Consider the following 27960-nt stretch of genomic DNA (forward strand, 5'->3'; position numbering starts at 1 on the left):
CGATTAAGGAAAGTAGCTATTTTAAGCATCTCAGCTCCTTGCTCGAAGGAGTTCACGGATGTTCTCCGATGTCTCCGACCTCACACATTTCTAATCCCCCTTCAATGTCGCAGCAAGTAGGTGAGATAAATACTCCATATTCTAATAGACCGGCCTTCTCGTCTTCACCTTCACATTTGAACTGTTCTTGTATCTTTTTCGCAGAAACTATTATGCCTCGCGTCTTCTTTGTTACCGGAAGCTCAGCCGGTCTCGGGCAAGCTCTGGTAAACGAAGTCCTGGATAACGGCGACTATGTTATTGCAACCGCTCGCAAACCGGAAGTGTTGGTTTTTGAGAAAGCTACTTCCACCAACTTCATCGCCGTTCAACTAGACCTGCTAGATTCGAAAAGCGTGCTGACCGCATATCTCACCGGTGTAGCCAAGTTTGGTCGCATTGACGTGGTTGTCAACAACGGGGGATACGGATTGAGCGGCCCCTTTGAAGATCTAACCGACGAGGATATCAAACGGCAAATGGACGTCAATTTCACCGGTGCGCTTGTTTCTACTCGCACTGCCATTAAGGTTATGAGAGAACAAAATCCTCCAGGAGGCATTATTCAGCAAATCACCAGCATCGGTGGTCGCATCGGGATGCCCTGGATGTGCATGTACAGTGCCTCCAAGTTTGCCCTCGAGGGATTCACCGAAGCTGTCGCACAAGAAATGCATCCAAAGTGGGGAATCAGGTTTACTTGTGTTGAGCCCGGTGGTTTCAGGTAGGTTTTGCCGAAAATTTCCAATCTGTACAGCGTGTTCGGTTTATTAATGTCTTAGGACGGAATTCTTCCCCCGGTCGATGGTTTACACTAACGCTACATCTTCGGCGTATGATCTGACCGCTGTTAGGGCTCATATCAAGGGCCTAGAGGAATCCCAACGCGGCGATCCTCCAAAGGGGGCAAAGGCACTATATCGCTTGGCAACGTTCGAGGATCCCCCGAAAAAGGCTGTTCTTGGAGGTGATGCCTATGAATGGTTGAATGACCACATGACGGCCGAGCATGAGGATCTGCTTCGCAATGAGTCCCTGGCCCGTAGCACATATGTCGATGATTGATGATTTTGCTAGGATGAGATAAAGCGAGGTACCTTTTGTCAAGCTTCGTCATACCTGTGGAAATCAGTGGAAATAGGATGCACTTCAAGGCCTCAACCATATTAGGTACCAATTCCAAAAGGGGATAATTTCACAATTACCCGATTAGGAATCAACTGTGCATATGCCCAATGTCCATTTTGTAGATGATCGGCAGTGGCAGTCTTCCATTTATAAGTCGAAGACAAGCCCTGGAGCCATATAGCCAGATCATATGCGCAGAACGCAGCTCCAGTCATTTCGTATATATATGTTGCACTTGATCGCCTTTACCTCGCCTTGGAAACCAGGTCGAACCTTCCAAGGTTCCAAGAAACCGAATATTCCCCGCTTACCCAGCGGATATTGCCCTCCCGAGGTCAGGAGCAGATCTCGGACATGTGGCCCACCGCATCCCGATGCCTTGAGATAACCCCTCGGTCACCCGTTGACAACACGGAACGCCGTTGAACGACTTGCCGATGCACCATGGATAGCCCTCGCCGGTCGACTGTAGCTGCTCAAGGATCCGATACGCCGCGCGAACGTTCCAGTGGCCCTGCCCGGGGTTTTACCAATGTGGAGTCTGCAAGAAAGAACATGACCGAGCGGATTATCTCATCCGCCATGTCCGATCTCGTATGTTGCTGGCCCTTGAACGTGGCATGTAGTTTCAAACATCATGACTGACAGATGATATTGTTCAGATACTGCAAACAAACCGCTCAGCTGTGAGATGAGAAGCCTTGTTGACGATGTCAGCGGCGAAACCAGACCTGTCAATGGTCCCAAAGACGTAACCTGAACGCGCCGGCCCACGGTAAAACATCTACGGCATGGGAGCATTCCAGGGATGATGTTGCTAACTGCGACATTAGAACAAGAGATTTGGTATCCCGGTCAATCGGAAGAGGGGCAACATGATGAGTTCCGAGTTCAAACATTGTTTGAGCTTTTTATATTGCTGGCATACTTACTTGCGACATAAGACTTTCTCCCGATTGGAGAACACCAAGAGCAGAGAAGACCGCATAACGGCGCCGCCGTTATAGGAAATCCGGGATCTGAGGTTCCGTCAGAAGATATGGTAATGACCAATGAAATTGATGGTATTTTGGCCCTGCTCATGATAATGAATCTATGCATCCAGCAACTGAGTCGTGATTTACGGAGCAAGTGTCAACTCACTCCCATACGAAAGCTTCCACCATGAAATGGCAGGTCTGAATACATTCCATTTGATGGTTAGGAAAGATTCTAAATTTTCGCATTCACGGGTGTGGAATAATACTAACGAAATGGTATTATTCTATAGTTAACTTTCATTAGCATTCTTTCAGGTCTCGGATTTCATGACGTTAAAATGGACTATCTCGCTGGGCCCGTACTGAAAGGTACCCGGACTCTGAGCGCCCTCATAAAAGCGGCAGTGACCCATGCTATGTACATGTATACATAAAGTGCTCTATGAATTCACCCCAGCTTCTCCGCATTTTTGCCAAGGACTTCCCGCATTCCGGCCTGTCGTCTCGACCGGAATATCTATACGACATCTGGACATTCCGGAAGAAACAGACTTTGTTTCTCGCGCGTGACGGGGAACGTGCGTATTAGGCACATATATCGAAGTTCTTTGCCGATCTATACGCTATTAAGGTGGAGAGAATAAAAATGACTTGTTTAGGTATAGTGACAGATAATGAAAAAAGATGGATTCCCTACTCTAACTGGGATAACTACTATAACTATGAATTAGGAAACATTGACTATAAAGAGTATCCCGACTAACTATATCCATTAAACCGACCTTCGAACATAGCAAGTTTAGCTATTAGCTCCCTCGTTGTTATAACGATACTATTATAGGAAGTCTTCAGCATACTCCTTATACTCCTATAAAGTCCTCTATGTTAAACTTGTTCTACAACTTCTTATCCGATAAAATCATATTACCTACTTTGATATATCCTTATCGAAATATCGCGAATAGTGCCGGGCTCATTAAGTAATACAGAATAAAACTTTGATTATCCCCTATCACTATAGCTCCTTTGAAAGCCTAATAAATAATATCCGGATTCTAGGCTAAGTTAACCGCCTCGCATTGTCCAAAATCTAAGAGATATAGCTAAACGGCGCGGTACTAAAGGTCCGGCGCATAGTCTATCCCTTAGGTAGCTATAGCTGATGTTCTAAGCACAAACTCTATATCATCCCCGTTAGTGGCGGCGCCCTAGTGAGGTTACGTAGGCTTTACCTATCGCGGTTATAAGGTAGAGAGTCTCGACGCTAATCCGCTCTATCGCTACGAGATATAGAGGGAAGTTTCTTAGCGGGAGGTCGTGGTTAATATTACTATTAGGCTTTCTGAGGTAAACACGGGCGAGGCAGTATTTGTTACTAGGTTGACTGAGGATAGCTTCGATTTTAGTGCTATCGCGATATTCGGAAACGCAAAACTAGAAGATCAAGGCCCTTCGCACAACTTTCGGTAATAGAAGAATCCGTTCTATTATCATAAGGTCGCTACGTATACGATAGCCCTAGGGGGTTTTAGTAAGATTTCATCCTAGAAAGTGTTGTTCTCCTTCCTAGAGATAAACTCGAAAGGTTTCGGTACTCGGACTTCCCTATTGATAGACTAGTAATGTTCGAATGTAGCTGAAATATCACCGTGGATCTTATACTCTTAATAGAGGCTTAATGGTAGCTTTTTATTTCCTAGACTTTCTTTTTTTAGAGCTAGGGGCTTCCCAACCTACTCGAAGACAGCTCCCTATAGACCAGCACCGATTTGGTTGAGTTGTTGCAACTCGGGTCGAGAACGTGCGACCCGAGAGAGGTGGCTGAAGGAAGAGGCCGTCAGGATGATAGACTTTAGGCTCAGGGATTGTTTGAGGATATCGCTAAGTCTGTCAAACGGGCGAGGTCCGTTACTAAGAGTTGCCGGTCGATATAAGGGGCTGCTGAGTTAGCCGGGTCATTGCCGATTTCACGTCTATGTTCTATGCCTCTGATAGAGATGTTTGTTAAATGATGGAAGTGTGGAAGTGTGGAAGTGTCGACCCAGGCAGCAACATTGAAGGTTGGAACATTTCCCCACGTGCCATGTGCCGAGTGCCAGTCTCCCTGATAGAAATTATACAGAATCCCCAGGACTGGCATGGACTGTTTATGTGTTGACAGTTATTGGTATGTCTAGGAGGATATTCCTTGCTTAGGTGCAAGTTAGAGCAAGTCATCTAGCATGTCGCGTACAAAGGGTACAAAGGATACAAAGCACTGGACTTCACCTTGAATTCACAATTCAATTCACTAGAACAGATATTTTTGTCTCTAAATGTCTAGTAGGGTGTCTCTTTGCAGATGTGGACATGGTAGTGAAACACCGACAGCTTCCAAGGTTGCATTTGCTCTCCAATATAAAACAATTTTCAGACTCGACTTCTCACTTTCTCATTCAAATCAGAGCCTCTTTTCCTTCACTTATCTCACACTCTCTCTTCGTCTCTCTTTTCTTACCTATCTTCTCCTCTGTCCCCAAATCAACACCTCTATTGCCTTCCTCATCAAGAAAGGTACCTAAAAGGATATTCCCACCCTCCCGGTTCACTGGCTAACTGATGTCGTTAACTGTAGACAACCACTGCCATGAAGGTCCCGCTTGCTCCTACAGAGCACCCCAACCAGGTTCTGCGGAAGCTCGGCTCCCCTTATGACCCAGAACTTCCCCTTAGCTTTGCTTTTGGCCTCATCGGCCTGCAGCGGGGCTGGAAACCTGGCTCTAAGACTTGGAAGAAAAATTGGAATGCTTGCATGAATTGCGAGTATGACCGATTGATTGGCTGCCGTGTCACCAGCCTCACAACTTGGCAACAGCTATGTGCCAAACTGGGAATTAAGGATTCCTTCAAATCAATCAACCAGTGCAAGAAGGTAAATCGCCAATGTGGACTGATTTTCCTATCCCTCACTAACCAGTGTAGGCCCTGGCTCGTGTCCACGTGAACATCGTCGACCTTCTGGATTCGTGGAACTCCGATACCATCCCGATGCGATTTCAAAACAAGGAGGCCCTTGCTACATACACCAAGTCAACTCAGAAGTTCTTTGGACGACACATCGCCAAGCAAGATAAGGTCCTCCGAGTTCTGCTTCGTAAGCTGCTCTGAAGAGTCATTCTCTCTGGGTGTGAGGTGATATGTCTCTTCTAAGACAGATGATCCTTTGGATTGCACCGGACGCATGAAATGGAGCATGGACTACAACAATATGGAAATACACACGGAGTAGGCGAGTTTTGATTTCAGCATAGCGAAGATATTTGAGATTCTGGCGATCTTCACCATCGAAAGTGATGAGTGTCTACATGGTATAGAATATTGTAGGCTCCATATAACTCTACGTGGTTTCAGATGTCTTCCTAAGTGCTATTCCAACTTCTTGCATCCCATCTTTATTGACACTCTCGTACCCGTCACTTGTTGTCACTTCTCTGTCAGTTCTCACTTCTACGCCCTTTCATCTCCCAACCCTTAACCTATGTTTCACTCAACCTGTCCTACATTCTTGCTTCACCCTTCCAGTACGTGCAAGATTCTCATCAGTATCTAACGCTCAAACCAGTTAGGCGAGCCTCTCAGCCTCGCTCATCCACACGATTTCCACCATCACCCTCAACGTACTCACGATATGTTTAGGCTTAGCAACATTGCCAAGCAGGATCAGGTCCTCTGTGTTCTGCTCAAGTTCCTTTAGAGAGGCTCTTCCTCGTACAAACGCTGGAGACATTACGAAAAACAATCACGATATGCACAGTATTGGGATGGGGATTTACTCTTAAGACAGCTTGAGATAACCGAGAATTTGAAACAGTACAGTGATCCTATATGTAAATCTACAACTTTGATCTAATTTCATCTCGAGTAAAAAGATGTCTACGTGATATAGAAGAATTATAAGAAGCCCTTGGATGTCGCAGCCTCCCTTTTTCCCTCATTTTCTTCAAATGGTAGTCGCTCTTTTCCCACAGGGCTTCTTCTTTCTCTCACTTCATCTTTTTCTCAGTCACCTTCACCTGCTACTCTTCATCCACACTTCTCATCTCTCTCTCAAATCAACATCTCTCACTTTCTTCATCTTCCTTCTCCACAAATGTAAGGATGGCTTCCCTTCCTACTAATTAGCCAAGCTAACCTGGGTTCTCAACTTTAGCCGATCACCGACTTTTCATCATGGTCGTCTCGCTTCCTCCTCCAGACGTTCCTCCGGCTGATCCCCCAATCTCTCCTCCGCAGCACCCCAACAACCATCTGCGAAAGCTTGGCGCTCCATGCAACGCGGAGCTTCCTATTACCGCTGCCTTCGGATTAATTGCCCGGCAGCGAGGCTGGAAGCAGGGTTCCAAGACCTGGAAAAGGAACTGGACCGCTTGCATGAACGACGAATATGACCGTCTGATTGGCTACCGCGCAGCCAACTTGGCAACGTGGCAGGAGCTTTGTGTCAAGGTTGGACTAAACGACTCATTCAAGTCCATTAACCAGTGCAAGAAGGTAAGGTCCCGTCTAGCCAATACAATATCACTCTCTTACTGGTGTAGGCTCTAGCGCTGGTGCATGTCAACCTTGTCGACCTCCTTGATTGTTGGGACTCGGACTACACCCCTACCCGATTCAGGGGCAAGAAGGCCCTTGCTGCTTACACCGAGGAGACCCACAAGTTCTTTGGTCGTGACATCGCCAAACAGGACAAGGTCCTCCGAGTCCTCCTCCGAAAGCTTCTCTAGGGGTCTCTTTCAAGCCATGGGGTTCCTAATAGTTTATTAGGTGCATCTGATGCAGTTGAAAGGACACTATCTTGATATGGACAGAGAGCGACAGAAATAAAGTCATCATCTTCATCATTGTATAATTTACTGGTAACCGTAATATGTAGAGGCTTTGTGCCTACATGATCTCTACTGACTATTGTGGCACTATGCTCCACGTCTGTGACTTGAATGTATCGATTCAACTGTTTACCATCATTCATCAACATTTCCTTTTACCAACCTTGTGCTCCTAGTCCTACTCTCACGGGCCCATGGCGTCTTCGGTGATCTGTTCAAGAGTAATAGCTCCAACACTCGAACAACCGGCAATACCACAGTCGACTACGTTGTCGTTGGACGGGGCGCAGCAGGTAACCGTTCGCGCACGACGAACATCGGACACGAGTATTTCCCTGCGTCGGTGTACGAGGCCGATGCTGAAATACTAAATATTATCAATGACGACGATTTTTCCTGAAGCTCGTACCTGCGAGGTGGGTGTCCGAAGCAACAGCATGGCTGGTGTGCGTAGTCGGGCAAGCGTGTTTGGGGTTACAAGCTTGCGAGTTGTTGATGCGAGTGGATTCCCAACCCTTTAGCACATGTACGTATGAAACACTGAATACGATGCCTTTCCGATGATGAGATAGGTTGAAATTGGGGAATCATTATCTTTCTCATATCACCATATATCTTCTAAATACATTTGATTCAAGGTATCAAACATGTTATAGTCGCTGGGTAGGCAATTGGCCGAGAATGCAAAGCCGAGGTTGTTGATAAAAACTTCATCGGGGCTAGGGGCTGACCCAAGTCCAACCAAGCTGTTGTTATCGTGTTGGTGAATGTTGGTTGAAGCAGGGGCATCGACCCAATCGATATTTGGAAGTGGTGCCAAAAGTGTATTTTGAAAATGCAGGTCTTGCGGGTCGAGTGGACCGTTGAGTCGCTCAGTCGGGGCCAAGGGCCCTAGATACCCATCCATGCCTGCCTGTTGATAGGTACTTGTGCAAAGGCCATCGCATTCCAGTGAGGGTGCGGGTGGCATATGATTAATATCGCAGTTCAGTCGTTGGCAATACAATTTCTCCAGGTTCCGTCCGATGCGCTTTGCGATATTCCATGACGTCGAGAGTTCCTGCAGAACCTGAAGGCAGAGTCCTACGGCCGCCTGTGACGATGGAACTTGAGAATCCCGGTTCCCTGTCTCCGATTCCATGGTGGGATCAATGCAACATTTCTCAATGATGATCGATGCTGCTGATAGCATGCAGTGTGTCGCTGTTATAGGGCTCAGCCTAAAGCTGCCAAATCTCTGTCTATATTTCTGGGCGACAACGCACATTCCTCGGGTTGAGTTGGCACATATTGCCATGACTTCCTGTTTACAAGCACGCTCCGATTCTTTGTCGCTGCTGTTCTGTTGTGACTGTAGGTCTGCAGGATTGCTAGCATCTTGATTGGCAGGGTTGTTGCTCAGAAAGGGTACGCAAAGTAAAATGTACACGGTATGGTATACCATGCATAAAGTGTAGGTGTGAGGAAAACGGGAGGGACCAGATGGACGGTCAACTTTGAGCTCTGGGGCAAGATCGTAGTACCAGGTCTTGAGTTCAAGCACACAGGAGTCAAAAAATGTGGAACGTTGGTTGGGTTCTAGGAGTGGCTTTGGAGACCAGCTTGGGTAATATATGTCAGTGAGGCAGATGAACGTGAGGAATGACACAATAGACTCACAATGTAAGCAGGACTTTCTCGAATATACGACACAGGTCAATCATTGCCCTATGCAACTGTACCACGTCTCTTTGAGAAGCAGACCTTAATTGTCCATTGCCATTTGCTGAGGGCAGATAAACATCCGAGGCACATAAAGGAAATGGTTTGTTGACGACACCTTGGGAGTCCTGTGCGACAAGTGAATGTGAGTTTGGTGCAAAGAGAATATTTGTGATACAGCATACCAGTAACGTGCACACCCTGCCAGTGTAGCTTGCGGACAGTTTATCGTGGCAATACAGAGCCCAGTAGATCTGCCTTCGCAGCTCGACTTCGATGGGTGGAAGAGCAACTGCTCCGGAAAGGACCGAAGGATCCATGTTAAAACCCATATCTAAGGCCAGGCGATTGGCCATGCCCTGATGAAGCCACCCAGCAGCATCAGACCCCATTGCCTGTCAAATGTTAGTTTAGTCAACCCTTCGGGCAAAAGCCTGTGATATTAGACTTACAATGTAAACCATGCCCATGATCGACAAAGACTGGATTGTCGTGATCTTGGGCCATCTGAGGTCGTTTTGAATCAATTTCTCTGCCCTCTCGAGGAATATCTTGCCGGCTGTGTTCGCATTACTAGGGTCTGATCTCACTTCGATGCGATCGCAGTACCGTGACCCTAAAGCCAGGATACAATTTAAAAGAAGGGGGCTAAAGTATCGCCCTCCATGCCTCATGGAATCTCGAAACAGTTTCTCGTTCACCATCTGAAGCCATGGCTGTTCCCACTCAAAAAACAGGTCGATCAAATGGGATCGAAGCCCGTCTTCTGGTACCAAGCCTTCTTGTGACGAGTCTGTACTCCCATCCAGCGGTGTTTCATCAGTCCGGGTGGCAGAACCATCGGACTGGTACTGGTATGCCTCTTTATTTGGCGAATCTAGGGACTGTTAGAAACCCTCTGTACTGAAACAAATGGGCCATTGCAGCTCACCTTTCGATGAAGATCGAAACTGCAATCGCATACTTGTCGGCCCAAAATATCGCACTTCGCCATCCTGGTCGAAATTTAATGACTCGTCAAGCGTCAGTGCACCGTCAAACGTAGTACACAAGTCATCAACATTCGAGCAAGCGGGAGACTCAGTGTTAGCCTCGCCATTTTTCGTCATTAGCTGGATGGCGGCGTCAGGGTCAATTCCGTGGGTGTGCAGCACACGCTCCAATAGCTCAATACGTTTGCGCAGCATGATTACATAGGACTTGGGCGCTGGCTGTCGCCCGTCCTCTGCTGTAGAGTACTCGCATTGAACGCCACGGTCAATGCAGCGAGAGCAAGACGGTCGATTGCCATCACACTATACGTTCCAATATTAACACAGACTTCAATGGATTGTGGGGGCGCTTTCGTCTTACCTTGGCTCGTCGTTGCCGACATGTCTCACAGGCTCGGGACGTATACTTTCTACCCGGTCGCTTGCGCCTAGCAAGTTCATCTGCCGGTGCTGCAGACATAGCGCAGTGATACGGAACAGGCTGGAATCAGTTTCTTTCAATGAGTTCCAGTACCGTGCCCTTAGGATTGGAAGCCTTGAGCTGTTTGGAAATCCATGGACAATGATCCAATGTTGCCATTCTTAACATTACAAAGCAATGACTTTCGCGCCTTGCTGCCTCAGGCATTAAGGTAATAACACTTGCGATTCAGGCCACAACGTCTGTTCATAACCGCCCAGGTGCTTCAGGTAACATTATTATATAATTAGTTCTAACCACCTGAGCAGTCATAAGAACCTTGGAATAGTTGGATCTAGTTTTCTCAAGTATTTTGTAGGCATTTTGGAGGTATTTTTAAATGACTTCTCAGATACTGCTTTTGGATGTGTTCTGTTTTTTTGAGACATCAATCTCCCCTTCGCCTAAATGAACGATATAGAGGGTTTCTGTATGTATAATTAGGGACATCCAAGTAGACTCAAAGCGTGCAGGTTTATGTTATTCTACAGAAAAAAAAAAAAAAAAAAGGCTTTGAAAATGGAAAGGCAATTCAGATGTAGATATATATCGTAATAATACTACTATGTACTCACCCGACAGAATACCCCACAAGTCTCAAGCACCCCTTCTTTTCGTTTAAAGTATGTAACGCACTGTACACGGTGCGTAATTATCCCTCGTCATAGATAGGTAGAGTTTCATGGTAGACATGACCCTATAGGAGGCAGATCAGTGCAGACAACATGGGAGGGGAGATGGGAAAAAGTAAAGTTTACTCGGGGAGTATCACCCTGTTAACACCAAGGTTGTGAAATGGTCATGAATACCATAATAACATGAATAACATGCACATCAGTACATACAATATAGGTAGTCATGATATTGAAAGAAGATCATCTCCAGAATATGAATCAGCTGACTACCCCGCAGATCCGGAAAAGGGTGAAGGCGGAGCAACGTTGACTGCCGAACATTCCGGGCCTATTCTGGGGGGTCTGGGACGTTTTTGGTATATTCATTTGTCAGGTTAGAATTGGAGTAGTACCTAGGTAGGTATTCTCCAATGATATGATGTTATATTACTGGATCCCTCAACCAGATTGATATGGATCACACAGTAAGGGACTATAAGATCAGCGATTTCTCTTTTTTCAGACATCTGTGAAACAAATGTCCGGTGAAACAACTGTAATATACGGAGTAGGAAGCATTCCATGCCCAGTCCTAATATATTATACTATAATATCCCAATATGCAAGTGCAAGTGCAGTTGGGGAGAGAACTCAAGCTCTCATTGTATGGGGAATTAGGAACTACATCCGGTGGCGTCCAATGAAGCTGGGGAATATTTTCTTTTTCCTTTTTTGGGACTTTTCGACTTTCCTGTTTTTGGTAGAAGTATGGAGGAAGTATGGAGGATGGGCTGTTCGGCATGAAGGGATCTGAAACTAAACCCTCTAACTATATGATACATAACTAGTACATGGGTTGCTTATAGACAAAAGTACCATATCCAGAGGTGCGTATCTAGTTAGTGTTTATACCCCCAAATCTGTTTTTACATCCTTTACTTGGATGTCATGACGTTGATTTACGAACATGGGATGTATACAATATAGAATCTCTCTATAGGATCTCTCCCCAGAGACGATCAACATACAAAATCTCGATCCTAGATAATATATTGTAAGTGTAAGAAATGTTCAAAATATAGAATAAGGAATATGTGAACAAGAAAACAAAAAAGAAAAAAAGAAAAGAAAAGAAAAGAAAAAGAGAGAGGTGGGAAGTACGTGGTGCAGGAAACGCACACCTCACCAATCACCGCCCTCGACTCCTTCGATTCCCCCCCATCACGACTCTTCCACTTAGAACATTCTCACCTTCCCGTTTCTACTCATTTCTATGACCCCCAGGTCTCAATTTTGATCAAGTTCCCTTCCCTTTCTCGGGTCAGCCTCCTCTGGGGTTGACGTTGTCGAGCGCGTCGCTGTCGCGCTATTCCCCGCATAGGCACGGCTTCCGTTATCCTCCGTATAACGTTTCGTGTTTCAGTGCGCTGTCTCGACACCTCTGAACACACAAATTTAACTGTGAATTGGTCGACTGCCATCACTCCAGAGCTCTTGAATTGATCTGTTCCCGAGTCTTACAACTTCGGATATGGACAGTTGATGCTACGGATGAATCAATAACCTCGATTAAGGGCACCCGCGCTGCCCAGCAGTCGGTTCTGCTTGGCTGGAACAATATTCTTGATTTATTCAACTTGTCTTGATTCCATCGCTCTGTCGCATTCCTACCCCTCGAACAAATCCCACTCCGTCACCCGAGCGAGTCAGTATGGCCAGCAATGATTCCCCCAAACCACAATTCCTCGCGCCTCCTGCCGTGACAGCGTTGCGGCAGGAGGCTCGGAATATCGACCCGAAGATGACTCGAACATTGAGCGATAATATGCGAGAGGAACGCGAGGATTTGAAGGAAGCGGCCGAACAGACATTGAACATTATTGTGGATATGGATTTGGAGGGCTGCATCAAATGGGTCAGCCCATCGTGGAAGCAGGTGGTCGGCTCGTCCCCTGAATCAGTGGAGGGCCATTTGATATCAGAAATCTTGTTGGGCAACAAGGATGTGTTCCGTGATGCTATTGAATCGATGAGGCAGGATGATTCGCGGAGTCGCTTCATTCGCTTCGCCCTGCAGATGGGACCGGATTCTGTTCTGAAGTACGCGCCTGAACCACCCCCGACGGCTACAGGGAAGCAAGCCCTCGGTGAGAAGTCAGAGGACACAACTGGGAAACCTCACGAGGAAGAGCATCATCACAATGTGCTCAACATGGAGGGACAGGGGATCATGGTCTATGACCGGACAGACGATGAAGCTGGCCATGTGCGTATCCCATCAATGTTTTTGTCGCCTAGCGCTGTTTATAACGCTGACACCTGAATACAGACCATGTGGATGTTACGACCGGTTACCGAGCCAAGAGAAGTGACAATCGATCTGCCGCATCTGCTGGTGGAGTCTTTGGGTGTTGGAGCGGAGGTGTTGGCAAATTATTTGACCGAATTGGCCGAGGCTGCAGCGACAGAACCCGATCCTTCCAAGCATCCCGCCCCGACCGCTGTCCTCTGTCGCATATGTGAACGCCAGATTACGCCATGGTGGTTCGAGAAACATTCAGATCTGTGTCTGCAGGAGCATCGGGCCGAGATGGATGTTCAAATGGCCCAGGAAAACCTCAATGAGCATCGTCATGCCATTGTCAAGGTCCTCGATGCTTTAGAGGCTCGACAAGGCAGACCTCTAATCGGGAGTGATGGAAATCCAACGCCCGTCCCCCAAGCGGAGTACAAGGGATTAGCCATCGGCCCCTCATCTACCAGCTCTGCTCCGTCGTCCGGCCCTGTCTCAAGCAGTAATTCAGCGCCCGGCACGCCGCCTCGGTCGCGCGAACATTCTGCGTCTGGTTCTATTCCAAACCGACCACGCTCATTCACAGTGCGGAGACCACTGGCTCGCATCGTGGAGCTCGTTCTTGACCTGTGCGACACTTCACTGGAGATTAGTATGCCGATGATCAAGGAATCTCCCCGGACAGACGCAGAGGACTTCCGGACGTTGTCACCTCAATCTGAATCGCGGATCTCTCAGGTCCTTCAGTGGCAGTCCCCCAGCTCCAACACCTTGGAACAAGAAGAAGGTCTGGCCGCTTTGTCGGCAGACACCGAACAAGTTGCCAAGGCAAAGGTTGATGCAGTTGTACGCCATCGCAAGATTGTCGAATACGGCGAACGAATTCGCATAGAATACACAGTGCTAGTCGAGGAATGCATCGGGGCAGCGCTAAGCAAAGCGGAGCGCATAGCTGCTGGTCAGCTCAGTGATTCTTCGTGCTCATCCGATGAAGAAGTGGCGCCCGAGAGCACTGTCGAGGGCACTGTCGCTCTCAGCGATAACAATAGTATTGCTGAGGAAGAGCCCGTCTCCCAAAACATGAGCCATGAATTGCAACAAAGGCCGTATCCAGCGGCACCCTCTCCCCGGCGACCGACGTCTGCCCTGACTCTGTCAATGCGTAATTCACCAGATCGCTCATTGCTCTCACAACCGGAGCGCAGACCATCCTCGGCCGCGGTATCCACGGGTTCTAACAGCCCATTAGAATGCCCCACCCCGCGATCTCATAAAAGTGCTGCAGGACTTCTGGGTACATCACAGCCTTCTCGACTTGGCCTTTCCCTAGCGGAGATCGACGCTGGAGACAGTAGCGATAGCAGTCTGCCGTCCTCCGTCTTCCCTGGAGCCATAAGAACAGACTCGCCCTCATCCGAGAGGAGCTTCGATCGAAAGCGTCGGAGCCTGGTTCTGCCTGGACTCTCGAGTTCTCCTCGTCGACAGCCCTCTCCTGCTCGGGTTTCAGGGCCTCATTCCCCGTTGCGCATGCCGAAGCCCCGTATGTCTAGCGGTGGTGAAAGCATGCCGTCACCAATGGCGTCTCCATCTGCATACGCAAATGAATTAGCTCTCCATCACTGCCGCCACCATCGCCGGCAGTCCTCGGCAACTTCTTCGGATGTTACGAAGCCACCGCCATCCCCACGCTTACCTTCGATGAGCCAGCAACAGCCTCGACCTGCTCCATTGTCTATCCGCGATTTTGAAATCATCAAGCCAATCAGCAAGGGTGCGTTCGGCAGTGTCTACTTGGCGAAAAAGAAGGCCACTGGCGAGTACTATGCCATGAAAGTTCTGAAGAAGGCCGACATGATTGCCAAGAATCAGGTCACCAACGTAAAGGCCGAACGTGCCATCATGATGTGGCAAGGGGAGAGTGACTTCGTTGCCAAGCTTTATTGGACATTTTCTAGTAAGGATTATCTTTACTTGGTGATGGAATATCTCAACGGAGGTGACTGTTCATCACTGGTCAAGGTACTTGGAGGTCTCCCCGAGGACTGGGCTAAGAAGTACATCGGTGAGGTGGTGCTTGGAGTTGAACATCTCCACAGCCGGGGCATTGTGCATCGCGATCTAAAGCCTGATAACCTCCTTATCGACCAAACAGGTCATTTGAAGCTCACCGACTTTGGACTTTCGCGTATGGGGTTGGTCGGTCGTCAGAAGCGGGTGCTGAAGAACCCCGATGAGTCGGCTCCTGATCTACTAAAGCAGAACTCAATCCCCCGTGCGATATCGATTGCATCTTCTCGATCGGCCTCGTTCGACTTCCAGGCAAGCTCGTCACCCGGCTCTACCCCGCTAATTACCCCGGATGTGTCCGCCAATGCCATTCAGCCATCCTACTTTAGCCTCAACCAGAGCGGTCTGAGTCGGCAAAGCTCTCGTCGAGCGTCGGGATACCGCAGTGATAGCATGGGCAGTGACGGACTGAATGGAATGTTCAGGACATTCTCGCTTAATGACAATGCTCATGAGCCTTCTGCCTCATCGCCGAGTATGTTTTCAACTAGCATGGTTGAAGAAGAGGGCCAAAGTGAGGCTGGCGAGTCTCCTCACCTTCAGCCCCTGCAGCCAACATTCAGCAATCCAATGGCGCAAAATACCCCTCCCCAGCAGAGTATGATGCCTCCAGTGATGGCTCTTTTTGATCCTGAAGATCATGATCGCCGTTTTGTGGGTACCCCTGACTACCTAGCCCCGGAAACCATCAACGGCGTTGGGCAAGATGAGATCAGTGACTGGTGGTCTTTGGGATGCATCATGTTTGAGTTTATCTTTGGGTACCCACCTTTCAATGCGGATACCCCAGATCAAGTCTTTGAAAACATTCTGCATCGCAGGATCAATTGGCCTGACGAGCCAGAGGAGTTGACTTCAGCAGAGTCTTTGGACCTCATGAACAGGCTCATGACTCTCAACCCTCGTGACAGGATTGGAGCCAATGTAGAAGAGAAGTTTCCAAGTGGCGGCGCAGAGATCTGTAGTCATCCTTGGTTGTCAGATATTAACTGGGATACACTACTAGAAGATAAGGCGCAATTCGTCCCCAACATCGAGAACCCGGAGGACACAGAGTACTTTGATGCCCGTGGCGCTACTCTACAAACTTTTGCGGAGGAGTTAGAAGATGAGAACTCGCCACAACCGGCAGCTTCGGCTGGCCCCGATCGGCCTCATGATGCACTGTTCAAGGTCCGATCCCAAGTTAATTCATCGAAACGACCTTTGATGCCATTGCACATTCCTCCTCACGTCCGTGATGCTCGGGATTCACGCAGTCGGAGACTAAGCGAACCGGCCATGGCCGACGATTTTGGCAGCTTTAACTTTAAGAATCTTCCAATGCTGGAGAAGGCCAACAAAGATGTGATCCAGAAGATGCGCCAGGAGGCTCTCCAGGCGCAGCACCGACAACCCAGTTCGTCGTCAGCCGCTCAGACGTCCGGCAGTTCATCTCAGCCGTCATTGGAAGGGAGCCCACTGCCCATGTCACTCCAGCGAACTTTGTCACAAAACAAGGGCAATAATAATCGACCTTCTTCCCCATCTGGCCTGAGTCAAACAAACTCATCTCCCAGCAGACCGTCGCAGCCATCTTCTCCCCTCCTGGTTCAGTTCAGCACTGGGGCTAACCAAGAACGGCGCAAAACGTCGGGCTCCTCATCAGCCTCCCACCAGTCGAGTGGGACCTTTCAGCCTTCCTCGGCTGACCAGGGCCGCATGCCAAATCTCAGACTGGGTTCAGTGGCATCCTCTCCTGTCAAAGCCAACCGAATTCCAGCCCATTCCCCTGACAAGCCGGGCAACAATCAACGCCATGGCAGCGTGCCAGCGAGCCGCACCCGGTCGCACACTATTGGCTCTCAGGATGGAGACGCTTCCTCGTTCCCGAAAGAACCCTTCGTGCCCCATCATCATAAGCGCCGGAGTCAACTTTTCGATATCTCGCCTTCATCTTCTGACAACGAGGATCCACGCACAAAAGCACTTTTGAAGGTCCAGCGTCGTCGACAAAGCTCTCGACGGTTGTCGCAAATCAACGTCCTAGAAGGACCATTTTTCCGGCCGTTGGATGTGCTCATTTGTGAAGACCATCCTGTTTCGCGGCTGGTCATGGAACGCCTGTTCGAAAAACTTCGCTGCCGGACCATTACCGTTACAAATGGCGCGGAAGCCGTCAGATATGCTCTCAGCGAGGTCAAGTTCGACATCATTATGACTGAATATCGACTTCCCCAAGTCAACGGTGTTGATTTTGCTCGAATGGTGCGGGAGACGCGCAGTGCCAACAGGCATACTCCGATAATCGCTGTTACGGGGTACTTGAAAGACCTACCGGAGAATCACAACTTCGATGCCCTGATCCAGAAACCTCCGACTCTACCCAAGCTCACCGAGGCGCTTTCCCAGTGGTGCATGTGGAAACCTCCTCCAACTGACTACAGTCCCTCCCAATGTGCTCCTGTTCCGGGCTCTGGTGTTCGGTCGACTTCTGTGACAAACGACGACAGTCCTAGTTCCGCATCCTCTGGATTTGTCCTCAATCCCCCCAGCTCTTACCGAGGATCCAGCCGCGATGATTCGCTCAGCAGCAGTGTATTCGGAGATATGGAGTCTTTTAAGCCCGAGGAGATTCCCGTGATCATAAATCGAAATTCCGATGATTGGGATCCAGGCCACGGTGGATTGGGGATATCCGAAGAGCCAGCGGAACCCCCTGGGAGCCCAGACCCCAAAGCTGTGCCTGTGCCTCACCTCCTTCATGCAGCCTCAGCACCCGCGGCTATGGATGCAGCCGGTGGACTCACACCCCGGAGGCAACGGTCAAGTGAGGCCATCCGTGCTAAAAGGGAATCACTGGAGAAGAAGCGGTATGAGGGCGCTGAGTCAGGTGACGATGAAGACGAAGAGCTTGGCCATTCCCAAACACGGCGTAGCCGCCCTCGCGAAATCGCCGTCCCGGCTCTAAACTGGGGATTGAGATGATGCGGACCAACAGTCGGGGCAGTGTTGTCAGTGGCAGTGAAGAACTTTTGAAGAAGGAGAGGGAGGCTCTCCGGAACCAAGCCACGGAGCCTACCGAGATCGAAGACAGCGATGGCTCCCTAGGTTCCCCGGCCAGTACGAGCCTAGAAGATCGTTTCGAGGCCCTCAGCATCCCCGAGGAATCGGAAGGCGAAGAACCCGCAAGTCCTCGTACGTCCCCTCCAAGGTTGAGAGCGTCTACCTCTCAACCTCACCGGCCATCTCTGATCCACCAGGATACCTCGATCTACTCCGGACCTTCCCAGTGTACTACATCGCAGACCAGCCCGGCAGTGTTGAATCAGGGCCAAACCACACCCCCCCTGGGACTTGCCCCAAAGTGGTATCTCAGATCCCACTGCTCCGCCAATCACGCCTGAAGTCAAGATCTCCGGCAGCGCGCTGATGCGAGACGCTGGCTCGGGTGAGGACGCCGACTGTAGCCCCACACCAGATGCTGAAGCTACACCGCGACCTCTTCATCCTTCCCCCGACCTTGATCCGGAACAGACCCCTCGTCCACCGGAGCGACATCGCTCGGACTTGAGCTTTACATTGAAAAGATAGACGCTATGTTCCTGCCTTTCGCAAAAGCTTCCTGAGATCTTGCGATATTTTTCTTTTCTACATATTGTTGCACACCTACTTTTGTCTTGCCTGTACACTTTCTTGTGCTTAACTACACCTTCCGGGGATACATTGTCATATCCACTCTCTCACGTCTCTTATGTCTGAATGTTCTCTTTTTCTTGGAGCAAGGTGTTCCGGTCTTTCTTTTTACCTCTTTTTCCCCCAGCGACATTAGTGATTGAAATTCCAACATCAGCTTGATGCTGTTTTCCTTTTCCTTTTCCTTTTCCTTCTCGTTCTCCTTTGTTTTTCTTTGGTTTTTCTTTTTTCTTTTTCCATTTTATTCTTTATTCTTTTTCTCTTCTTTTTTCATTTTGGTATCCATCGATGTTTATCTTGTACTAGTACTAGTACTCCGTAAGAGGAAGGGTAATCCAGGACTTCCTCCACTTCGGGCATCCCCGATGATTCTGGAGAGCTGTGATTGGACACAGCATTAATCACTGGCGATGATCCCATCCCAGTCCTAAACCAGATCTCGGCTAGTGACACATAATGACAGGCTGTCAAAAGTCCCAGATTTACAGTTTTCGTTCCAGGGTGATAGTCGCAACCGTGCGTACGGAGTACAAATAGCTCGAATAAAAGGACCTTGGAAGACATGCATATATCCACTGAATGGCTCTACAATATACACTTGTATAATAGATCCGGACCGGTCGAATTTGGTTTCTCATGGACAACGTCATGGTTATATCACATGACAATAAAACTTGTAAAAGGCAGTATATTGTAGACATTAGTAGACATTAGTAGACATGATTTTAGTTGTATGTGATTTTGTACAGTATTATGACCCAAAATGGAATACTGGCACCGAAGTATCTCCGGTGGAGGCGTGGGCGTTCTGGCGTTCTGGGCGTTCTGGGCGTTCTGGGCGTGAGTGGGCTTACTATAAGCATAAAGCATTTTAATGTCAGTACCTAGGTATGAACTTGAAAGATTCCTTATTCCGTCAAAGTTATATTATCCATATCCCTTCCTTTTATGCTTTGATGTACGGAGTAAGGAGTACGTACTCCGTCCAAAAATCCTTTCATTGCCACCTGGTGGATCAAAAAGTTTTACGATGGGCCAGGAGATAATTGGCTTACGTAGATAATACATATTGTTGTATGTAAAGATTCTTAATCTGGAAGTTCCAGGAGATAAAACAGGTGTACATGGAAGATATCATAGGGTACCTAGGTATGTATCATATGCTATATACTTCAATGTTGGCATAACATCCCCTATTCTCTCTACCATATCCAACATATACATATTAACCTAATTAAGTTCACATCAAATTAACATGAAACCAAGACGTGCCATGCCATAAATAGAATACTAAATATAATAAAACACTTACCAAATACTCCCACCTAGTAAAATACCTGATAAACCCAGAGCACCTGCGCAGATCGGAAAACCCAGCTAATTAGACGAAAAAGTCCAGACCCTCGGCACTATTATGGGTCTCCACTGGATGTCTCTTCTCTCATTCTCTTCTTCACTTCTTCTCTTCTTCAATTGTTCAATTCTTCTCTCTACTTCATTTTCTTTCTTTTTCATCTCCTTCTTTTTAGCTACATTAAACCATAATATACACATTCCCTGATCCTTGACCGAATTCCCCTCTTTATACTTGGCCCGGTGCCATTATGTCGTCCCCCGTGGAACGAAAAGCTCATATCGAAAAGGATATGCGCAAGGACTCCGACATCTCTCCCACCTCCGACGATGGAACCCGTGTGGCCGAGCCGGACACTGATCGCACCGCGAGTCACTTGAAGGTTGACACTACACGTTATGCTCATGATGATGACGAGGATCCGCCCCTACGCACACCCTCCGCCCGTCGGGAGCAGGCTACTCGTATGGATGATGATCTGTTGCTCTTGCAAGCCGAGCGTATGACCTCGCATTCGACCGGTGCACCGGATGACGAACACGACCGCAATTCTATCAATCGCGCCCGTTCGCGTCGCTCGGAAATGGTGGATGAGTTCGATGAAGCTACAAACCCTTTGCACGAAAAGGCTGCGATTTACAAACCCCCGGAGAAACCAAACACCCAGGTTGCCGTCTTTGTGAAGAAGCTGCACCAGTCGAGTTTCCTCGTGCGCTACTTGACCTACATTTGCCCCATTGTCCTCCTCCTCCTGATCCCGTTGCTGGTCGGCGCTCTCAAATACCCCAATGCCAGTGTTGGTGGTGTAGAATTGATGTGGTTTTCAATTTGGTTGGAAATTGTCTGGTTGACTCTCTGGGCAGGACGGGTGAGTCTAATCTGTGACCCCATTCCACCGTGAAGGAGCATTACTGATTTCCTCTTAGCTGGTCGCAAAGTGCATGCCTCCAATTGTTGGCCTTCTGGCGAGTATTTTTACCAATAACGCGAAGAAGTGGCGCGACATGGCCAAACAGGTCGAGCTTCACGCGGCACTCTTTTACTGGTGGCTTGGCGTGGAGGTCTCCTTTCTACCAACGATGAAAAACCATCATGTGGATGGTAATACGGCGACAAGGGGTTGGGAAGGTACTCTCAACAAAATCATCATTGTCGTCTTCGTGTGGACTATCCTGAACTTCATCGAAAAGATTCTCATCCAGCTGATTGCTATCAGTTTCCATACGCGGACCTATGCGGACCGCATCGAGATCAACAAATTCCAGATTGGCAGTTTGACCAAGCTGTATGATTGGTCTCGGTCCACTCTCGGTGAGAAAGATGATGCATTCGAGGAGAAAAACGAGGAATCGACCCCTTCAGGGGTCAAAACCCCATTGCACTACGCCGGCATGGCCCAGCGGAAGGCTAAGGGTGCCCTCAACAAAGTCGGAAACCGGGTCGGCGATGTCGCCGGCGCAGTAATGGCTGATGTCACTGGCCGCACGGCTACTCGCAGCACCGATGCCTATCAGGTTATTTTGGCGCTCTTGCGAACTACCGGAGGCAGTCAGGTCCTGGCGCGTCGTCTCTATCGTACCTTTGTGAGGGATGGATTTGAGACAGTTTTTGGTGGTGACCTGAAAGCCGCATTTGATGACGGCGAGGAAGCCGAAGCTGCCTTCGCCATGTTCGATCGCGATATGAACGGTGATATCTCCATGGAGGAGCTGGAGGCCGTTTGCGTTGACATTGGCCGTGAGCGCAAGTCCATCACCGCATCTCTGAAGGACCTGGATTCGGTCGTGTCGAAATTGGACAATGTGTTCATGTTCTTCGTGTTCGTGATTGTGCTGATTGTGTTCTTGACGCTCATCTCTACCTCGGCTGCCGGTGTGCTCACCTCCGCAGGCTCTGCTATCCTAGCCCTGTCTTGGTTGTTCTCCGCTACTGCTCAGGAGTTCCTTCAGTCGGTTATCTTCGTCTTTGTCAAGCACCCTTTCGATGTTGGTGACCGTGTGACCATCTACGGCAACTCCGGTGATTCCGGTCTTGGTGATGATTACTTTGTGAAGGAGATCACTCTTCTTTACACCGAATTCAAGAAGATGCAAGGCCATGTTGTGCAGGCGCCAAACAGCTACCTCAATACGCTTTTCGTCCTCAACCAACGCCGTTCGGGCGCGCTTGCGGAGGCAGTTCCAATCATTATCAAGTACGGCACCACCATCGACCAACTCGACTCTCTGCGACAGCGCCTTTTGGAGTTTGTGCGTAGCGAGAAGCGCGACTTCCAGAACAACATCCTCACCGAGATGCGTGCCGTCACCGAGAACTTCTCGCTCACACTCAACATCGTCTTCTTTTACAAGTCCAACTGGCAGAACGAGGGTCTACGTTTGCAGCGTCGCAACAAGTTCATATGCATGCTCATGATCGCTCTCCAAGAGATCGGCATCGAGGGCCCACGCATGAACCTCCAGGGTGCCAAGTTCGACATTCCATTCCACGTCAACTATGGCAACACACGCTCTGCCGAGGGGCCAGCCCGCACCGACGCCGAGGAGGTCCCGATCTCCAACGAGTCCCACGACCTGCCAGAGAATACCGGAAGCGGCAGCGGCAGCGCTATCCGTCACCCATCGATTCTCCGCAAGGGTATGCACTCTGCCAACGCCCGTGCCCGCGGCGCGTCTGTCTCACAACGCAAGCACGTCGACTTCTCGTTGGGCATGTCCAACATGGCATCCAACGATATTATGGGAGATGTGTTCGAGGATCGGGGTGTGGTCGTGGATGATATCGTCCGCACTGCCAACCGCGATGCCGCAGAGCGTCGCATCCAGGAAGAGAACGAGGACGACGAGGAACGCCGTAGCCGCACTTCTTCGCGGCATCGTCGCCCCTCTAACCTGAGCGCTCCCTCCAATAATGACGCCGGTCGCGGGTCGACCGACGCTCACAGCTTCCGTAGTGGTCGGTCATCGCTCAGTCGCAACCGGTTCTTCCACCACCGTAGCAGCGTGGGTCACGATCGTGACGACTTGATGGAGCAGGGCCGCTTTGATGAGCCTACTCTGCCCCCGCCGGCGACGGTTCCTGCTACTAAGGAGCACCCGAATTGATTTTTGAGATCTAATTTTCTTTTCCTTTCTTCCATCTCGTCTATTGATGTGATATCCATCCACTGAACATACATTGTCATATTTTCCTTTCTTCTTTCATATATTGCGACAGATCGTGTGTCAGCAGAATTCTAGCCTGTCCTTCTATCCTACATATATTCCTGTAACGGCCTTAAAGCTCTTTTTTCCCCCTATCTTCTGGCGGCTTATTGATCATATATAGCAGGTCGAGTCGCTCGGCCAATTGAAAAACGTTCATTTTCTACCTGTATTCAAATATTTACATCTATCTTTCTTTCAATGAAAATTCACATCCGTCAGATTGTCAAGACCTGCATTTCCACTTAGATCAATGCCTTTTCGCTTAAAAACCACTAGCAGGGGCCACGGGGCTTCTTGGTCGCTCATGTCACACTTGGACAGCCATTCTAGCCCGCGAGGATGCATCGGCAAGATCTAACTGCTACTCTAGTTACGGCGCCGGGAAGAACAAGAAATATATAAAGCAAAGGCACCCCAAATGATACCAGTGTTACCAGGTAACATTGGTATATATATTTCTTTCACATATAACTTCGGCAAAATGCCGTCTGAGATTTAGCCTGCTTCTATTACTTCTCTTGCCCATTGGGCTACCGTGTGTGAAGTTATACTCCGGAATATCATTTTTGCCTATAAGACAGGATTATTCTTTCGTACTGTTTCATGTGATTTGGTAAACTAACCCAATTAGCTCTCAGGTCCCCTTTTGCATCAAACCGAAAATGTCGCGATATGCGGTCGATCCGGGAGTAGTAAGACACTACTCATCCTCGTGTTGCTGCCAAATGATCTAGAAAGTGGCTCCATTTAAGTAGAGGGGATAGAGTTAACAGCTTTGTAATGCACTGTGCGGTCTCACATCTCATTCCACACCGTTCTTCAAGCCTGGAACCCTGAGATTCAGCTTGGACTGTGATTCCACCACTGACCACGTTACAGATGCATGTCTCGTAGCCACAATTGAAACAATGGGGTCATGGAAAAAGGTCACTAACAGCAGGGCTCAATCAGCTGGTTTAAATATCATGTCACCACTAGGGAAGCGTCGGCTTCTGGTTCTGGCACGAGCCTGGTATTAGACGAAGCAACTAACAAGTTTGTCGGGTATCCGGCTATTCCACCTGGGCATGGATGATGTTGGCTCACGCCATATTCTAGTGCGGACTGGGGAGCAGAAGCCATAATGCAAGCCATAATTGAGGGTTTGCGCCTAAGACCGTCATCTTCATTCATGTCAATTTGACCCTATCGCCTTCATGATGTCCAATCATAGGTATAGGGGGCCAAGATCAATGACTTGGTCGTAGATATTGATCTGTAATCGATGGGAGTTTTGCATTGAGACAAGATTGATGGAATTGCATTGTAACATTGAAGTCTGCCCAGGTGACCTGAGGTGTTTCCCCCCGTCAGAGATCTTTTGCCCCCAACTTCTTCTCTTCTCCCCACAACTTCCCATCCTTCTCATTTTTAGCCTAACCATTGCCGGTACAATCCATCATGCGAGGCGAGGTATGTATGCTCTACTATCCTGCTGGACTGCTATCGTGTCGAGCTTCCTATACACTTCGCTTCCCACAGCTATACTGGCTCTCGTCCGATGAAGCCAAACCAAGAGAAGAAACACCAATATTGACTTGACTCTACCAGATTTGTCATATACATGTTGGCCAGGCCGGCACCCAGCTTGGTAATGCTGCCTGGGAACTGTGCGTCTCTTACGTGTCAAGTGTCGCCGATATGACTGCTGATCAAGATTCAACACAGGTACCTACTTGAACATGGTCTGAAGCCTGACGGATTTATCGATCCTGATGTCACCGACGAGGCCGCAAGAAGCGGATCTTACGAGACTTTCTTTACTGAGACCTCCGGCGGCAAGTATGTTCCCCGTTCCATCTTCGTCGATCTTGACCCATCGGTATGTGACAGACCACGAACTTGTCAAAAAGGCCCACCAGCTGAATGAACCGTGCCAGCCCGTCGATGAAATTCGCACTGGCACCTACCGTGATCTTTTCCGTCCCCAACAGCTGATCAGTGGGAACGAAGATGCTGCAAACAACTGTACGAACAGATCACTCTGTGAAAGCTGGTAACTGAGGAGCTAACATCCGGCAGATGCTCGGGGTCATTACACCGTTGGGAGGGAGATTTCTGGAGCCGTGATCGACAGCATTCGTCATGTGGCCGGTACGAACTGCTAACCCAGGTCTCAATCCTGATCGCTTTCAGCTAATGTCTCCATAGAGAATTGCCACTCCCTCCAGGGCTTTTTGATTTTCCACTCCTTTGGCGGTGGTACAGGGTCTGGTTTCGGTTCACTCTTGTTGGATCATCTGACCAGCATGTATGGGCGTAAGTCCAAGCTGGAATTCTCCATCTACCCTTCTCCACGTACATCGACCGCCGTGGTAGAGCCCTACAATGCCGTCCTCTCAACCCATAGCACCATTGAGAACTCCGACTGCACCTTCCTAGTTGACAACGAGGCCGTGTACAATATCTGCCGACGCAACCTGGATATTCCTCGTCCTGGATATGAGCATCTCAATCGTCTTATTGCTCAGGTAGTGAGTTCCATCACATCCAGCTTGCGGTTCGATGGTGCACTCAACGTCGATCTGGCTGAGTTCCAGACCAACCTTGTCCCGTACCCCCGTATTCATTATCCATTGATTTCGTATGCTCCGGTGATCAGTAGCCAGCGCAGCTCTCACGAGAGTTTCAAGGTCCAGGATCTCACCTTCCAGTGTTCGTGGATTCTGTTCTAATCAGCTGTGTGTTTCTACTGACTCGGTCATAGGCTTTGAACCCAATAATCAAATGGTGAACTGCGATCCACGGAAGGGTAAATACATGGCTGTGGCTTTACTCTATAAGGGTGATGTTGTACCCCATGACTGCAATAAGGCTGTCCACGCGCTCAAGACTCGGGGCACCTTCAGTTTGGTTGAGTGGTGTCCTACCGGATTTAAGTTAGGCATCAACTACCAGAAGCCTGTGCGTCGTCCTGACGATGAACTTGCTTGCGTGGATCGTTCGGTTAGCATGCTGTCTAACACCACCGCAATTGCTGAGGCGTGGAGTCGCCTGGATCACAATTTCGACCTGATGTACTCCAAGCGTGCGTTCGTCCACTGGTATGTTGGTGAAGGGATGGAAGAAGGCGAATTCTCTGAAGCCCGTGAGGATCTCGCGGCACTGGAGAAAGATTACGAGGAAGTGGCTGAGGACAGCGGCCCGGAAGGGGTTGAGTACTGACTGTGCACTTATCTTGTCGTTCCTTCCAGCACACATTGAGGTGATTCTTGATATCTCCGACAATCTGCCCGCACTGGCTTTCTGTGCCACTTTCCTTGTCCGTTCATGCTTTTGCAGGGACCTGTCCACTGGACTGATAAAGGTTGACGAGTCGAGGGAAGGCCTGGTAAAGGTATCCAAGTGCAAATAAAATCAAACAAAGGACAAAAAAAAGAATCAAATCAAATCAAATGAGTATTATGTGGCTATTCGCCATATTGTACAACCAACTTTTTGAACACTCTAGTGATAAACGCCCATCAAATGATCCATGCAAAATTGTTACTAGTGATACAAGCTGAAGATTCCCTTCAACTGTCAGTTGCAAGATTGAGCTCTCGAAGCACTTTCAATGCATGCTCATAGGTCCACATTGTCACCGCACTTGCCGGCGCTGCCTTGAGTAGACTGACTGTCAAGCCACGGTACAAGCCACGCACGCCTTGGGTGCGGACAATCATGGAAATACTTTTGAGGACACCCTTGTACTCCGGGATATTGCGATGAACGTAGCGAGTCCTTGTTGGACCCTGGACCTGCAAGCGCTTACGCACGAGGTCTAGCGGGAAAACACCAGTCTTAGCTAGTACACTTGCCACGACACCGGCTGCGGCGTCCCCTGTACCCAACGGCAGAGCATCCCACGTCATGGCTGGTCTAAGTGCCTCATATGTTGTGAAAAAGAGTCCCATGTACGGCACAATTTGTGCCACTGCGGCAGAGCATCCCCGGAAGAATCCTGGTAAGCCCTCATGTCGAGCTATCTCCACAATTGAAGCGCGCAGCGAGCCATACACACGTTCCGGGCCTTGTGCCGCGAATCGCGTGCGGAGTAGGTCAAGCGGGTATGTTACCCCCGTGGCACATCCACCTGCCACTGCACCTGAGAGAAAAGATTCGACGGGTTGCGGGAGTCGATAGGAGCCGAGTTCAGCAAGGGCTTGGGTTGTTCCTCGATACGCGGTGAATTGCGTGGCGCCATAGCAGACATACATCATCTCGGCAGGAATATTGCCCTTCCAAAGGCCCTGTGGGAAGAGATTCGCGTTAGGCCGAGGGCACTAACATTGGGAAATATGGTAATATTTTGAACGTACGGTAATCCCCTCTTGCGTCATAATCGTTCGCATAGTGGACAATGTCCCCTTATAAACAGGCCCATTGATCCTTTGATGGGACGCAGGGTCCGATAAGGAATGGATTTGTAATTGCAGCCTGATCTTGACAACGTCCAGTGGCGCAATACAAAACCGTGAGATCAGCCCTGCAATCCCGCCGGCCAACACGACCTGTCGCTTGGTGCCTTCATCTTTGAGATGCTCGCCCCCGGCCGACATGAGTTG

General features: G+C 49.0%; 9 protein-coding genes across 9 annotated transcripts; 7 read left to right on the forward strand and 2 right to left on the reverse strand.

Moving 5' to 3' along the window:
- Window positions 1-212: 212 nt before the first annotated feature.
- Window positions 213-1104, forward strand: N7489_008333 (SDR family oxidoreductase; the record flags this gene model as incomplete). Its single annotated transcript, XM_056714083.1, has 2 exons — window positions 213-763; window positions 822-1104. The coding sequence occupies 2 exons, from the start codon at window positions 213-215 to the stop codon at window positions 1102-1104; spliced, it is 834 nt and encodes a 277-aa protein (XP_056567798.1).
- Window positions 1105-1611: 507 nt separating this feature from the next.
- N7489_008334 (uncharacterized protein) lies at window positions 1612-1862 on the forward strand (the record flags this gene model as incomplete). Its single annotated transcript, XM_056714084.1, has 2 exons — window positions 1612-1761; window positions 1830-1862. The coding sequence occupies 2 exons, from the start codon at window positions 1612-1614 to the stop codon at window positions 1860-1862; spliced, it is 183 nt and encodes a 60-aa protein (XP_056567799.1).
- Window positions 1863-4773: 2911 nt separating this feature from the next.
- N7489_008335 (uncharacterized protein) lies at window positions 4774-5294 on the forward strand (the record flags this gene model as incomplete). The annotated part of the gene is made up of 2 exons (XM_056714085.1): window positions 4774-5058; window positions 5109-5294. 2 exons carry the CDS (start codon window positions 4774-4776, stop codon window positions 5292-5294), a joined length of 471 nt encoding a protein of 156 aa, XP_056567800.1.
- A 1062-nt stretch (window positions 5295-6356) lies between these two features.
- On the forward strand, window positions 6357-6910 carry N7489_008336 (uncharacterized protein; the record flags this gene model as incomplete). Its single annotated transcript, XM_056714086.1, has 2 exons — window positions 6357-6677; window positions 6725-6910. 2 exons carry the CDS (start codon window positions 6357-6359, stop codon window positions 6908-6910), a joined length of 507 nt encoding a protein of 168 aa, XP_056567801.1.
- Window positions 6911-7616: 706 nt separating this feature from the next.
- N7489_008337 (Zn(II)2Cys6 transcription factor) lies at window positions 7617-10165 on the reverse strand (the record flags this gene model as incomplete). Its single annotated transcript, XM_056714087.1, has 6 exons — window positions 7617-8613; window positions 8672-8841; window positions 8899-9108; window positions 9166-9590; window positions 9645-10008; window positions 10067-10165. 6 exons carry the CDS (start codon window positions 10163-10165, stop codon window positions 7617-7619), a joined length of 2265 nt encoding a protein of 754 aa, XP_056567802.1.
- A 2325-nt stretch (window positions 10166-12490) lies between these two features.
- Window positions 12491-18712, forward strand: N7489_008338 (protein kinase RIM15; the record flags this gene model as incomplete). The annotated part of the gene is made up of 4 exons (XM_056714088.1): window positions 12491-13045; window positions 13109-17991; window positions 18120-18316; window positions 18498-18712. 4 exons carry the CDS (start codon window positions 12491-12493, stop codon window positions 18710-18712), a joined length of 5850 nt encoding a protein of 1949 aa, XP_056567803.1.
- A 1706-nt stretch (window positions 18713-20418) lies between these two features.
- Window positions 20419-23272, forward strand: N7489_008339 (Mechanosensitive ion channel family; the record flags this gene model as incomplete). The annotated part of the gene is made up of 2 exons (XM_056714089.1): window positions 20419-21036; window positions 21095-23272. 2 exons carry the CDS (start codon window positions 20419-20421, stop codon window positions 23270-23272), a joined length of 2796 nt encoding a protein of 931 aa, XP_056567804.1.
- A 1542-nt stretch (window positions 23273-24814) lies between these two features.
- Window positions 24815-26578, forward strand: N7489_008340 (tubulin alpha chain; the record flags this gene model as incomplete). Its single annotated transcript, XM_056714090.1, has 7 exons — window positions 24815-24826; window positions 24965-25023; window positions 25082-25235; window positions 25294-25381; window positions 25436-25507; window positions 25565-26068; window positions 26121-26578. The coding sequence occupies 7 exons, from the start codon at window positions 24815-24817 to the stop codon at window positions 26576-26578; spliced, it is 1347 nt and encodes a 448-aa protein (XP_056567805.1).
- Window positions 26579-26928: 350 nt separating this feature from the next.
- N7489_008341 (thiamine transporter TPC1) lies at window positions 26929-27954 on the reverse strand (the record flags this gene model as incomplete). Its single annotated transcript, XM_056714091.1, has 2 exons — window positions 26929-27645; window positions 27715-27954. The coding sequence occupies 2 exons, from the start codon at window positions 27952-27954 to the stop codon at window positions 26929-26931; spliced, it is 957 nt and encodes a 318-aa protein (XP_056567806.1).
- Window positions 27955-27960: the final 6 nt, after the last annotated feature.

The sequence above is a fragment of the Penicillium chrysogenum genome, assembly GCF_028827035.1.
Source record: "Penicillium chrysogenum strain IBT 35668 chromosome Unknown utg000004l_segment0_segment0, whole genome shotgun sequence".
Lineage (NCBI taxonomy): Eukaryota > Fungi > Ascomycota > Eurotiomycetes > Eurotiales > Aspergillaceae > Penicillium > Penicillium chrysogenum.